At 37.6% G+C, this 14,174-nt stretch overlaps 1 protein-coding gene across 3 annotated transcripts in view; it reads right to left on the bottom strand.

The window, feature by feature from the left end:
• Positions 1-14,174, bottom strand: part of si:dkey-96f10.1 (6-phosphofructo-2-kinase/fructose-2,6-bisphosphatase) — a 133,158-nt gene that overhangs the window by 117,315 nt on the left and 1,669 nt on the right. For all 3 annotated transcript variants that reach the window (XM_048209454.1, XM_048209452.1, XM_048209453.1), the window contains exons 3-8: positions 14,051-14,147; positions 11,391-11,457; positions 6,578-6,652; positions 6,401-6,457; positions 6,013-6,134; positions 5,706-5,913 (exon numbers count right to left, since the gene is read on the bottom strand). In XM_048209454.1, the coding sequence (XP_048065411.1) occupies positions 5,706-5,913; positions 6,013-6,134; positions 6,401-6,457; positions 6,578-6,652; positions 11,391-11,457; positions 14,051-14,147 (626 nt within the window). The remainder of the gene's footprint in view (positions 1-5,705; positions 5,914-6,012; positions 6,135-6,400; positions 6,458-6,577; positions 6,653-11,390; positions 11,458-14,050; positions 14,148-14,174) is intronic.

The following is a 14,174-nucleotide window of genomic DNA, read 5'->3' as shown; positions in this document are numbered from 1 at the left end:
CAGCGACGAGGGATTTACATGTCATAAATGTAGGGAAATAGTCAGGCTGACAGAGAGAATCTCAGAATTAGAGACACGCATCCAAACTTTAATCGAGGATAGTAAGAATGCAGGGGCTTCAGATACTGTTTTGGATGCGACTAGCTTAGTGAACTCTGTACATTGTTCGGTTCCGGCTGTAGAGCCCGCGCAGCAGGGCACTTGGGTAACGGTGAGGCGGCCTAGTCGCGGAAAACACCACTCTTCTGTTCCATTAAGAACATCAAACAGGTTCTCCCCACTCAGTGACGCACCCACTGAGAATCCTGTTGAAAGTGCCCTAGTAATTGGCGATTCTATTACACGGAACGTGAAAATAGAGACACCAGCCACCATAGTCACATGTTTGCCGGGAGCCAGAGCACCTGACATCAAAGCAAATTTAAAAGTGCTGGCTAATGCTAATTGTAAATATTCTAAAATTATTATTCACGTCGGCACAAATGATGTTCGACTTCGCCATGATCACTAAAATTAACATTAAAGAGGTGTGTGAACTCGCAAATACAATGTCAGGAGAAGTAATTTGCTCTGGTCCCCTTCCTGTTCGTCGGAGTGATGAGATAGTTAGTAGATTATCATCACTCAATGGCTCGCTGTCTAAGTGGTGTCCGCAGAATAATATAGGTTTCATAGATAATTGGAAAAGTTTTTGGGGCAGACCTGACCTGTTGAAAAGAGATGGTATTCATCCTTCCCGGGATGGTGCTGCTCTTCTGTCTAGTAATATGGCACATAGTCTTAGAGCTGAAACATGACAAACTACGGCCCAGGTCAGGAAGCAGACAGACTGGCTAAACCGACCGTCTGCTAGCTCCCTCACGTTACAGAAGTCAGATAAATCCCAACACATAGAAACTCTTACACCTAGATATTATCACATAGAGACTGTGTCTGTACCCCGAATTAATAAAAACAAAAAACTTCCAAACCCATTTAATGGAAAAAATTTAATTGATGTTCAACAAATAAAAAATAGAGATAATAATGATAAACAAATGATAAAGCTTGGATTGTTAAATATTAGATCACTTTCTTCAAAAGCACTTATTGTAAATGATATTATCACAGACAATAATCTAGATGTGCTGTGTTTGACAGAAACCTGGCTAAAACCGGACGATTACACTACTTTAAATGAGTCCAGCCCTCAAGGTTATGATTATCGACACAATCCTCGACAGAAAGGCAAAGGGGGAGGTGTTGCTGTAATTTATAGTAATATTTACAGTATTAGTCAAAAGTCTTTCAAATATAATTCCTTCGAAGTGATGGTGCTTTACGTAACATTATGTAAGCTGACATTTGTGCTGGCTACTGTATACAGGCCACCAGGACACCATACAGACTTTATTAAAGAATTTGCTGATTTTCTATCAGAGTTAGTACTAGCTGCAGATAAAGTCCTTGTTGTTGGTGATTTTAATATCCATGTAGATAATAAAAAAGACTCATTGGGATTGGCATTTACAGACATTCTAAACTCTATTGGTGTTAGACAACACGTGTCGGGACCCACTCATTGTCGTAATCATACTTTAGATCTAATATTGTCACATGGAATCGATATTGATGCCGTTGAAATTCTGCAGCAGAGTGACGACATCTCAGATCATTATCTAGTCTCGTGTATATTACATTTGGTGAAAGCGGCTAAACTGCCTCCCCGCCATAAATATGGTAGAACCATCACTTCTACCACTAAAGATCGCTTTATAAATAATCTTCCTGATCAGTTTCATCGCCTTAGCATACCAGACAGCTTAGAAGACCTCGATGTTGCAACAGAAACTATTGCCTCTGTCTTTTCCAGCACATTAGATTCAGTTGCTCCTTTGCGTTTAAAAAAGATTAAGGAATTTAATTCAATGCCATGGTACAATGAGCACACTCGGGCCCTAAAAACTGCAGCCAGAAAAATGGAGCGTAGCTGGAAGAAAACAAAACTAGAAGTATTTCACATTTCGTGGAGAGAGAAAATGATTGAGTACAGAAAGGCCTTAAAAACTTCTAGATCTGCCTATTTTTCAAAACTCTTAGAAGAAAATAAACACAACCCTAGGTATTTGTTTGATACAGTGGCTAAATTAACAAGAAATAAAGCTTCAACTTCTGATGTTTCCAAAGAGCACAGCAGTAATGACTTTATGAACTTCTTTACTTGCAAGATTGATAATATTAGAGAGAAAATTATAACCATGCAACTGTCTACTACAGTATCGTGTCAGACCTTGCATTGTAGTGTCCCTGAGGAAAAATTCATTTCATTTACTGCTTTAGGAGAGGAAGAATTGTCTAAACTTGTTAAATCATCAAAATCAACAACATGTATGTTAGACCCTATACCAACTAAGCTATTGAAAGAGATGCTTTCAGAAGTCATAGATCCCCTTCTTAATATTGTTAATTCATCTTTGTCATTAGGATACGTACCAAAAACTTTTAAGCTGGCTATTATTAAACCTATTATTAAAAAACCACAACTAGATCCTAAAGAATTAGTCAATTATAGGCCAATCTCAAATCTTACTTTTCTGTCAAAAATACTAGAAAAGGCAGTTTCATCGCAACTATGTTCCTTTTTAGAAAGAAATAATATCTGTGAGGATTTCCAGTCAGGATTTAGACCGTACCATAGTACTGAGACTGCTCTCGTCAGAGTTACTAATGATTTGCTCTTATCATCAGATCGTGGTTGTATCTCTCTATTAGTGTTACTGGATCTTAGTGCTGCATTTGACACTAATGATCACAATATTCTCTTAAATAGACTTGAAAACTATGTTGGCATTAGTGGAATTGCATTGGCATGGTTCAAATCATACTTATCTGACCGTTATCAGTTTGTAGTAGTAAATGATGAGATGTCATATCGATCACAAGTTAAATATGGAGTACCGCAAGGCTCAGTACTAGGACCGTTGCTTTTCACTCTGTACATGCTACCCTTGGGAGATATCATTAGGAAGCATGGCGTTAGTCTTCACTGTTACGCTGATGATACTCAGCTCTATATTTCTTCGCGCCCTGACGAAACTTACCAATTCACAAAATTAACAGAATGTATAGCTGATATAAAAAACTGGATGACCAGTAATTTCCTACTACTAAATTCAGAAAAAACAGAGATTCTAATTTTTGGACCGAAAACTTCACGTAATAACCTAGAATATTGTCTAACACTTGATGGCTGCTCTGTTAAGTCTTCGTCGTCAGCTAGGAACCTGGGTGTGCTCTTTGATACCAATCTTTCATTTGAAGGCCATGTTAGTAGCATCTGTAAAAACGCATTCTTCCATCTTAAAAATATATCTAAACTACGGCATATGCTCTCAATGAAGAATGCAGAACAGTTAGTTCATGCGTTCATGACCTCGAGGTTAGATTACTGTAACGCTCTACTGGGTGGTTGTTCCACTCGCTTGATAAATAAACTACAGCTCGTACAAAATGCAGCAGCTAGAGTTCTTACTAGAACTAGGAAGTATGACCATATTAGCCCAGTTCTGTCGTCACTGCATTGGCTTCCTGGTAAACATCGTATAGATTTTAAAATCTTGTTAATTACTTACAAAGCACTAAATGGTTTAGCCCCCCAGTACCTAAGCGAGCTCTTAATGCATTATAGTCCTTCACGTTTATTGCGATCTCAGAATTCAGGCCAGCTGATAATACCTAGAATATCAAAATCAACCGCAGGTGGTAGATCCTTCTCCTATTTGGCACCTAAACTGTGGAACAATCTTCCTAGCATTGTTCGGGATGCAGACACACTCTGTCAGTTTAAATCTAGACTAAAAACGCATCTCTTTAACCTGGCATACACATAACACATTATAAATTTATATTTTCAAATCCATTAAAGGATTATTAGGCTGCATAAATTAGTTCAGCCAGAACCGGGAACACTTCCTATAACACCAGATGTACTCGTTACATCAGAAAAAGAATGGCATCTACGCTAATATTAGTCTTTCTGTTTATCCCGAGGTTTACCGTAGTCAACCGGATTCGGGCCGTATCCAGATGAGACCGAGGACCGGCGCCTTGATACTACCACAACGCAGCCCTGAAGTATCAGCAGAGATCGAGTCGACTAGATCATCCATTGTGAAGGCCTCATCGACACGACAGCCAGTGCCACAGTTTCCTCAAAATTATAATCACGATTATTAATTACGTTTATTCTATCAAAAAGAGTAATGTTATGGCTATTTTGCAAGTTCTTTACCAACCTACAATTCACCCAAAAGGGCTGTAGGTGGCACAACGACTTAATTTAACCAACTATGATAACTTCGTTAGATGGTAAATCAATACAAAACATGGTTTTGGTGAGCGCTTTGTAATATGTATTCACATTAGATTTTAAAGCAACAAAATTCATTTGCAATAAGACAAACCAGATTCAAATTGCCCGGCAAATTTGTAAAGCAAAGAACAATCATTTCTAGCTGATCAACATTATGAAAACTGGTGAAACCTTTAGGAACTTCAAAAGATAAAACAGCGAAACTCCTAATATTACTTCCAATATTTCCAAATTATGTTCATTTTCATAGAGTGGGCCAATATCGTGACGATTATTTAAAATCAATCGGGAGAAGCAGATATCGTTATCGTGATTAAAATACGATTAATCGTGCAGCCCTAATTTAATTTAATTTGACTTTTCAACAGTCAAATTAAATTAAATACACATTTGATATTCAACAGTATTCTTGACATTTATTCAACAGTGCTTTTGATCTGCCTGCATTGACACTATTCTTTAAAAGGAAAATTATATACCAATTATCAATGTAAAGCTGCTTTGACACAATCTGCATTGTAAAAAGCGCTATATAAATAAGGGTGACTTGACTTGACTTGACTAGTATAAGTAGATGAACAGGGACATAGAATTAGTTTTCGGATGCAGCCCATTAATTCGCACATGTAAGTAAATGCAGTATTTTACCAAAATGCTAAAGTACTGTGCAATGGGCACAAAGGCTTACATACAATGTCCTTCAAGAAAAAAAGAGGAGTACTGTTTCTTTTAGATAGACAGGAATGTTTTTTGTTTACCTGCTTGTGCAAACTCTCCCTACTGTCTGGCAAAACAACATAAGCAGCCTACAAGACACGTCACAGCAACATCACGTGACGCTTCTGACAAAGGCTACAGGAAGTAGCCGAAACTAGTCAAGCAGGTAAACAAAAAACGTTCCTGTCTATCTAAAAGAAACAATACAATACTTAACGTAAAGAAGACAGTATGAATCTACTTGAAAGAAAAAAGAGGAGTGTTCCAATTAATCTGAATTCACCCTACTCTACTAATGATGTTACTTCTAAATCTAGTAATAATAATATGTTTAATTTATATATATATTTGCCCAGTCCGGGGATAGAAATGAATGCAGTTGCATATCATGGTACAATTACATACATAAAACAGAGATACATAACATAGTATAAGTAACAACAGAAAAAGGATTGTGTCAATAAGTGACAAACAAAGAACAGTAGTAATGATGTAGTAAATATCTCCTTATCACAGAATGTTGGTTTAGTTATAATAAATAGTAATATTAATTAATTTAAACATCATAGCCAACAATCAAGAGCCTGAAAATCCTTCTCAACACTGTTTCCATTATTTTAATCAGATTTATGCTAACCTTCATTCCTTGTGATGAGAGACCGGAATCCCCTCCGATACGCCCCAAAAGGTTGAGTTCACTCTCTCCATGACGACAGAGGTAGATAGTGCGAGGTGTGACATGGATGTTCATCAGGTAGTAGACGATCCTGCTCTGAATATGATCCTGGACCTGATTTACCAGGTACCTGCTGCCCACGTTAAAGATCTTAATGTATGAGAGGTTCCTGTGGACAGACAGAGACAGGACAGTAATGATGAGGACATCCACTACAATGTCAAACAACAGATGTTTGTCAGATTCATTCTGGGTGACAATGTTTCACCTGTCTTTGTCATCATCTAAAGGAACATATGTTAGTTTATAGCAGTCTATTCTCTTGAGGAAGTCAGTCACAGCCTCCTCTTTATCACAGTTAACGTAATCAGGACTGCTCAGCTTCACTTGCTGCAGATGCAGACAGAAAACAAAAGTCTTTTACAGGATGTAGAGTATGAATATTTGTAAAGAATTGCTTATTAAACAAACATATATTCCAGCACAGACAACAGAACAAAATCATAAAAGAAATGACTAGGTAATATTTTAATAATTATACAGCTCAGGAAAAAGTAACTCACACACACACAGATACATTAATACACATAAATATTAATCCTTAAACGAGAAACAAATATATATATTTTTAACACATCATGAAATATTCTTATTACCTTGATGTTTTCGGCAATGATTTCTGGGTCATCACAAAGGGACTCAACAAAAAAGACCTACAAGAAAGACAACCCTACTTTAGAAGTCATAATGTAGAAATATTTTCTAATTCGTTTCTAGAGATGAAGTATTCTTTTTGATGAATATTAACTCATCGATTCACCAGCTTCACTCACTTTATAGCCGTTCTCTTTAGCAAAGGTGAGAATCACCTCTCTACGTTCTCTTGTTGTGTTGGTTGCATCAAACACCTGTAAGAAATTATAAACTGCCTCAAACCAGTTTCCACTCCAAGATAAGTGGTTGAACATGCTCATTTCCCAAACTGGCTTAATTATCATAGAGAAGAAGTCATAGCACCATTTGAGTGAATCACATCCTAAGCAAATGGTCATCAATTGTAGAAAGAGCAACTTCATTTACATTAGGTGTAGTAACTGTATAAAAGTTTTATGATGAGTTTAGGATGTTCAGGGTTCATTCTGACTCTGATGAACCCAAGGTGCTTCAGGTACTTTGTCATTGCTACACTGCAATAAACTTCTTCATTGAGAATCTTCAACGTCCTAATCATTTTTTTTACACACCTGAACGTCTCAGTTTATGTATGGAACGAGACTCCTGGAGTTGACACTATGGGTGCATACACTCTAATTTTTTTTCTCGCTGAGCAAATCTTTTCTCTGTTGAGCGCACATTTTGGCCACCTGAGCAAAAACATTTACTTTATATCAGACCTGTACAATGAAAGTAAACACACACACAAAAAAATGGTTTTATCATGCAACTGTAACATTTAACTTTAATGTGCCGTTTCTATTTTATTTGACCCTTGATGTAACTTAGTGATTTATTGAAAACAAGCAGTTCAGTCACTAAATTAAGCACATTTTAGGTTACTTGAGATTTTTTCACATTGCTGTATTAACTGTACCAGTTTACCAAGAAATTCTATTAAAAAAATTCTGTCCTCCTGCAGGACAGTTCAATTCTTTATAATAATATAATATGAGCAGTTACAATGATGGTTTGGAACAACCATTATGTGTTTTTGTACAGTCAGTTATTAGCAACAAACAGTATTAAACCATCAAAATTACATGTTTATTGCTTATGAATTTCCCAGATTTTATATACCAGGAGGTTAAGATTTTTCGTGTCAAGGAGCCCTAAACAATCCCCTTGTGAGATCATTTTTTTTTTATTAGGCTTACATTATAATATAATAAAATATAATATAATATAATATTTAAGTATTTAAACTAATATACAGTATTATATCAGTTCAAATGCTTCCATTTGTTTTAATATAGCCTATTATAAAGCGAAAACAAACTAAAGCATTTAAACAGATATGATAATTAAATATTTTTAAGAAAAGTCAACGTTAACTCTTTTATAGTTATCTAAACATCCCTGAAACCCACACCACCACCACACACAAAAAACTATTTAAACGGAGGTATATCACTGCTGTATTTTGAGTTTGCAAGCACCTGTGGTGGGTGTGTGATTGTAAATGTCTCAGAGTTTTGTTAGCATTCTGTGCCCATCATCCGTTATTTCCACCACTTTTCATTAAAACATGGCGTTTTATTTCACATTTCTTTTCGTTTCACGTTGCCTCTCGTATTGATGTATTTAGTCCGCAAACATTACAGTATTCTTACCGCGACTGATTTGGCTCAGGGACAGCCAGCTCACACTGTAAACCGCATTCACTGGTTCTAACTCTATAGCGACAATAACTCCATAGCGGTTGTCCAGAGCACTGCAATTGTTTCTCATTTAAACTACTACAATCAAATGGATTTCCCCACACATGATCTTCATGTCTGTTCTCTGCGCGGCAATTATTTTTTCTGCGCGGCCGCGCACGCGCGCAGCTTAGAGGGAACGTTGCATACATGTCCATTTCTGATTGGCCACGGCAGTTGGATTACATCACAGGCGTGCTGATAGGGCACCTGAACAACACATCATCATCTCCACATTGTCTGAAGGAAGATGCGCAGGCATGCCTAAAGTATGGCAAGATGATGCAGCATCTCGTTCCACTTCTCTGGGAATTGGGTTACATACATTACATAACCTGAGACTTTTCCTTTCGAAGTGAAACATCAACGATGCATCATGGTATTGACACTATGGGAACGTTAATACCCACTGCACCATACTGAACTGAGGTTCACTGTGCTGTGAAATTAACTGAGTGAGCTAAGATGTATATAAAAAGAAATATATCCAAAAGAAAGAACAGAAGCCTCTGCTTTTAAACAAAAAAAATGTATTCTTTTTTATCAACTCTTGAATGTGGGTAAGTTTCATAAAAAAGCAAGATTTTGAACAAAAAGCTGAGAAAATAATGTTTTTTCAACGTGCATAAGCAATGCTTTTATTGATTGTTTCTGCTTCTTTTTTGTCTGTGTTTTGATCCAGAGAATCTTTACTCTTTCAGAAGTTGCATAATAGCACCCGCTACTATAACAGTGGGAAAAAAAGCTGGAAAGAGTTAAGGTGGATGGGAGCCAGGTGGGATGTTCTCCACTGTGAAGCGATCACATAGCCCCCTCGATAGCTGACCAAATATGCTCTGCTCCTAAAAGCCTGTAATGAAGCGGGGACAGGGCATAACACACATTCTAAACCCACTAACCACCTTTGCTTTAACACTTTTCAAAACAAACAGTGTCACAGGTTTAAATTTCACACGCACACAGACAAAGCTGCATCCTGATAACAAAAGAGCTAATGATGTGTTGTTCAGGTGCCCTTTTATAGCCTGTGGCATCGTCTGAAATTGGTGTGCATGCACACATGCTTCAGACACCAGTTCACGCATAGCGTTCCCATAGCATCAACACCATGATGCAGAGTCGAAATTCCACCTTGAAAAGGAACATAAATTTGTTAAACCTATTTGAAAGAAGGTTTACCAAGGCTGCATTTATTTGATCAAAAATACAGTAAAAAAGTAATATTGTGAAAAATTATTACAGTTTAAAATAATTTTCTATTTTAATATATTTAAAAAGTATAAGTTATTCCAGTGATGGCAAAACTGAATATCCAGCAGCCCTTACTCCTGTCTTCAGTGTTATATGATCCTTCAGAAATCAAGCTAACTGTCACAGTTCCAGTCATTCCCGGACTCCATTTCCCATAATCCCCCCTGCCAAGCACCTGCACTCACTCCACCAATCAGCAATCACCCACACCCAGCACATTACCTGGACTATTTAAGCCATTCTCATTCTCACACTCATTATGAGGTCTCTTTGACCATGTATTTAGCTATCCTTTGCCATACCTGTTTGATCATGAGATCTGTTCAGTAAAGCCTGCACATGGATCCCACGTCGTGTCCCGTCTTGTTACAGAAGACTTCGCCACAACAAGGATCCAGCAGCTTTTCTGGAGAACACTCGTCCAGTAGGAACATTGCACAATTGTTGTTATGGCTCAAGCAGGGCACACGATCGTTGGAAGATTACATTAAGGAATATTTAGACGTTGTGTACTGTTCAGATTTACTGGACTGTGTGCTGATAGACTTTTTTTTTTGTGAGGACATCAATCAGCCACTTAAATCACAACTGATTCGTGAGGGACCCCGTTCATCCCTCAGTCACTTCTTGGAGTTTGCATTGTTGACTGTTGGCTCTATATTTACTGTGGGTGTCGCGGAGGAATGCGACACCTCGTCCACTCATGTAATGGCTGCCGCGCTAAAAGACACTCACAAAATGGCGGCCACAACAACAATACCAAGTCAAGCCACCGCTGATCTCCCTGAGCCAAGTCATGTCACAGTTGATCTTCGTGAGCCAAGTCAAGCCACAGTTGATCTTCGTGAGCCAAGTCACAGTTAAACTTCCTGAGCCAAGTAAAGTGACAGTTGCTCTTCCTGAATCAAGTCAAATCACAAGTTGATCTCCCAGAGCCTCGCCACGTCTCAGCAGACCTCCCAGAGCCTCGCCACGTCTCCGCTGATCTTCCAGAGCCACGTCACATCTCCGCTGATCTTCCAGAGCCACGTCATGGCTTCCAGAGCCATTCTCACACTCATTGCGAGGTCTTGTATTACTACGGTTTGCATTTCTGAGCGTTTGTCACTGTTTTTGTCTGCCTGTTATTGACCCAGTCTGTTTCCTGTGTACGATTCTCTGCTGCCTGCCCTTTGGACTATTTGCACCCTCTCTGACTTGTGACTGATATCTGCCTGCCCTGACTTACTGCCTGTTCTTCGACCACGTATTTGTCTATCCTTTGCCGTACCTGTTTGCCACTGTTTGACCACGAGATCTGTTCAATAAAGCCTGCACATGGATCCCACGTCATGTTCCGTCTTATTACACTAACATGCTGATTTGGTTTTTATTGGTGCTCAATTATTAATAATTGTTCTTATTATTGCTGCTTTTTTTGATCTTATTGTTTTTGCTGCTTAATATTTTTGTAGTTGATAGCACTTTGAGTGTATAGCACCTTAGTCAACAATTGTTGTTTTTAGTGGTGCTATATAAATAAAGCTGAGTAGAAACTGCGATATTCAATTAATAGCATTAATCTTACCCTAAACATTTTTGAATGGTAGTATATTACAATTTCCACACAATTTTTAGAATAAACGATAAGAAGTGTTTCTTGATCAGTAAATCAGCATATTAGTGTTTCTTTTAAAATAAACACAGCCTTGATGAGTATAAAAGACTTCTTTCAAAAACATTTAATAAAAAAAATCTTATATTAAACTTTTTGGCTGTTTGTATCTAAAACATTTAGAAACTACTGTGATAATACTTCCTTACCAGCTTTTACTGCAAATTTAGAAACCGTTAAGTTTCTAATCACAGCTCTTAATGCATCAAGTTCTGTGGAAACACCAGTAACTATTGTCTGTGTTGAGGTGAGCGAGCGCGCGCGTGCGTGTGTGTGTGTGTGTGTGTGTGTGTGTGTGTGTGTGTGTGTGTGTGTGCTGTCACTTACTGCCACTTGTCCATGATCCTGAGTGAAGTAACAACAGACGTCCTTCAATGCCGCCAGAGCACACGCTCTAAAGCACACAATTAATAAAAGAAAACAAAAAATACAATAACAAACACACACAAAATGTGTACAATATGATTTATACAACAGTTAGTTCTGGTGCTCAAATATGATTAGCCAAATGGTGTTCAATGAGTACTGATATAGGGCGAATTCCAATCGCAAATGAGCATCCCTATTCCCTACTCACTACAAAGGGCAGAGACCCTCTCTGCAGGTTACATTACATTACACCAGCAGCAAGTAACTGTCTTTATGAGTGAGTCAGTCACAGAATCGTTAGCCCATGAAGAACTCCGTGACTGAGCTTGATTTCTCCCAAGGTTTTTCTCTCCATTCTGGGTTCATTGCCCCTGTCACCTCACGCTTAGTTAGGGACATTTATATATTTAACTATATTATTGATTTGACTGCACTCTACACTATTGGATGAAATCTGAACTGACCTGGATAACATCATTATTTTTTTTTTTTTTGATGACCTTTACAACGAAACTGAATCAACACTGAACTGACTTTAGCTGAACAATGACATTATTTTCTTTTAGAGCTGCTGTACAGCCGAAATGAACTACTTGCATCATTGAATCATACCCTCTTATCACTGTAAAGTTGCTTTGAAACAGTCTGTACTATATACACTGCATTCCAAATTATTATGCAAGTGACATATCAGTAAGATTTCTGTACAATAAACATTCAGATTTTAGTTTTTCTAAGAAAATGTTTGTTTGTTTATTTATCCATGTCTTTTTAGATAACTGGTATCAATCTCAGACAAAATAATTTGCCAGGTCTATGGAAACCCTACTTAGAGGGTGTTCCACATTATTAAGCAAGTCACAGTTCTCATGCAATATGGGGAGGAAGAAAGATCTTTCTGAAGATGAAAAGCATGAAATGGTGCAATGTTGTGCAAAAGGCATGAAAACAACTAATATTGTGTGAAACTGAATGGAGATTATTGAATTATCATAAGATTTGTGAGTGATTTAGAGCATAGCAGAACTCGGTCAGATAAAGGCTTATTAATGAAATTTCCTGTCAAAAAATGTATTGTATTAAAAGGGCAGCTATAAAAAAGCCAGTGTTGAGCAGCAAACAGGTATTTGAAGCTGCTGGTGTCTCTGGAGTCTCAAGAAGCTCTCCGTGCAGGCTGGCAGTTGTGTGTTAAGATGCATTTTAGCCACTCCAAACCAAACCTCACAAAGAGAAACATTTACAGTGGGTGTAGAAATACATGAAGACTCATTTTTGAATAGATTAATTCACTGACTATTGCTGTACTACAATGCATGGTCTAAATGGATGGATTTCTGGATGGTTGGTGAATGGCCACCACGTTCCAACAAGACTGTGACGTCAGCAAGGAGCTGGTGGGTGATGAATTGGGCTGGAATACTGGGAAGTGAGATGGAGGGTATTAAATGACTTTTGCAAGATATGTGGAGTTCAAAACTGGCCATTTTCAGCTATGGTATAAAAAGGAGGATAGTGCATAGTACAATGCACTATTGTACAATGCACTATGCACTATCCCATGCTGCAAAAAAACACCACAGCAATAAAACTGTTTGAAAATTTATTTCTAAAATCACTGTAAATGTTTCTCTTTGTGAGGTTTGGTTTGGAGTGGCTGAAATGCATCTTTACGCACAACTGCCAGCCTGCATGGAGAGCTTCTTGAGACTCCAGAGACACCAGCAGCTTCAAATACCTGTTTGCTGCTCAACACTGGCTTTTTTATAGCTGCCCTTTTAATACAATACATTTTTTGACAGGAAATTTCATTAATAAGCCTTTATCTGACCGAGTTCTGCTATGCTCTAAATCACTCACAAATCTTATGATAATTCAATAATCTCCATTCAGTTTCACACAATATTAGTTGTTTTCATGCCTTTTGCACAACATTGCACCATTTCATGCTTTTCATCTTCAGAAAGATCTTTCTTCCTCCCCATATTGCATGAGAACTGTGACTTGCTTAATAATGTGGAACACCCTCTAAGTAGGGTTTCCATAGACCTGGCAAATTATTTTGTCTGAGATTGATACCAGTTATCTAAAAAGACATGGATAAATAAACAAACAAACATTTTCTTAGAAAAACTAAAATCTGAATGTTTATTGTACTGAAATCTTACTGATATATCAATTGCATAATAATTTGGAACGCAGTGTAAAGCGCAATACAAATAAAGGTGACTTGACAATCATTCACTTAACTGATTGATTCAGAAACAAATATTGCTGCAGTGTATTGGCTCAAAAGTGTTCATTTTTCTGGGGATTCATTTGAAACTATTTTTATTCATGGTGGAGCAAAAATAGACAAATTGACAGGCAATATTGTGTCTAAAATGTAAGTTACTCAATGTTAACTTCATTTTTATTGAACTCTGGCCTGCAGCCTCTGGCTTACAACCGAATTACAGCAGTACTAAATATTCAGACCAATAGCGTGATTGCAAGTGTTATATTGCTTTTCTACAACAGTACATAAACAAGACCTTAATTTTGATTTTAATACAGCAGCACTCTTGCTCATGTGATACTGCTTAAATTAATCACTGTTGTGTAAAGTGTGAGTTTCTCACTTGCGAATCTTCATGGCCTCTTCGTTGTCTGGGCAGAAGAATTCGTAACTCTTATAGGTGCGTACGGCATCCCTACGGTACTGTCCAACGTTAAACACTGTCAAAATAGTTTTTACTATCAGTG

The sequence above is a fragment of the Megalobrama amblycephala genome, linkage group LG12, assembly GCF_018812025.1.
Source record: "Megalobrama amblycephala isolate DHTTF-2021 linkage group LG12, ASM1881202v1, whole genome shotgun sequence".
NCBI lineage: Eukaryota > Metazoa > Chordata > Actinopteri > Cypriniformes > Xenocyprididae > Megalobrama > Megalobrama amblycephala.
Note: the sequence above shows the minus strand (reverse complement) of the source record. Positions and strands in the feature narration are given on the sequence as shown.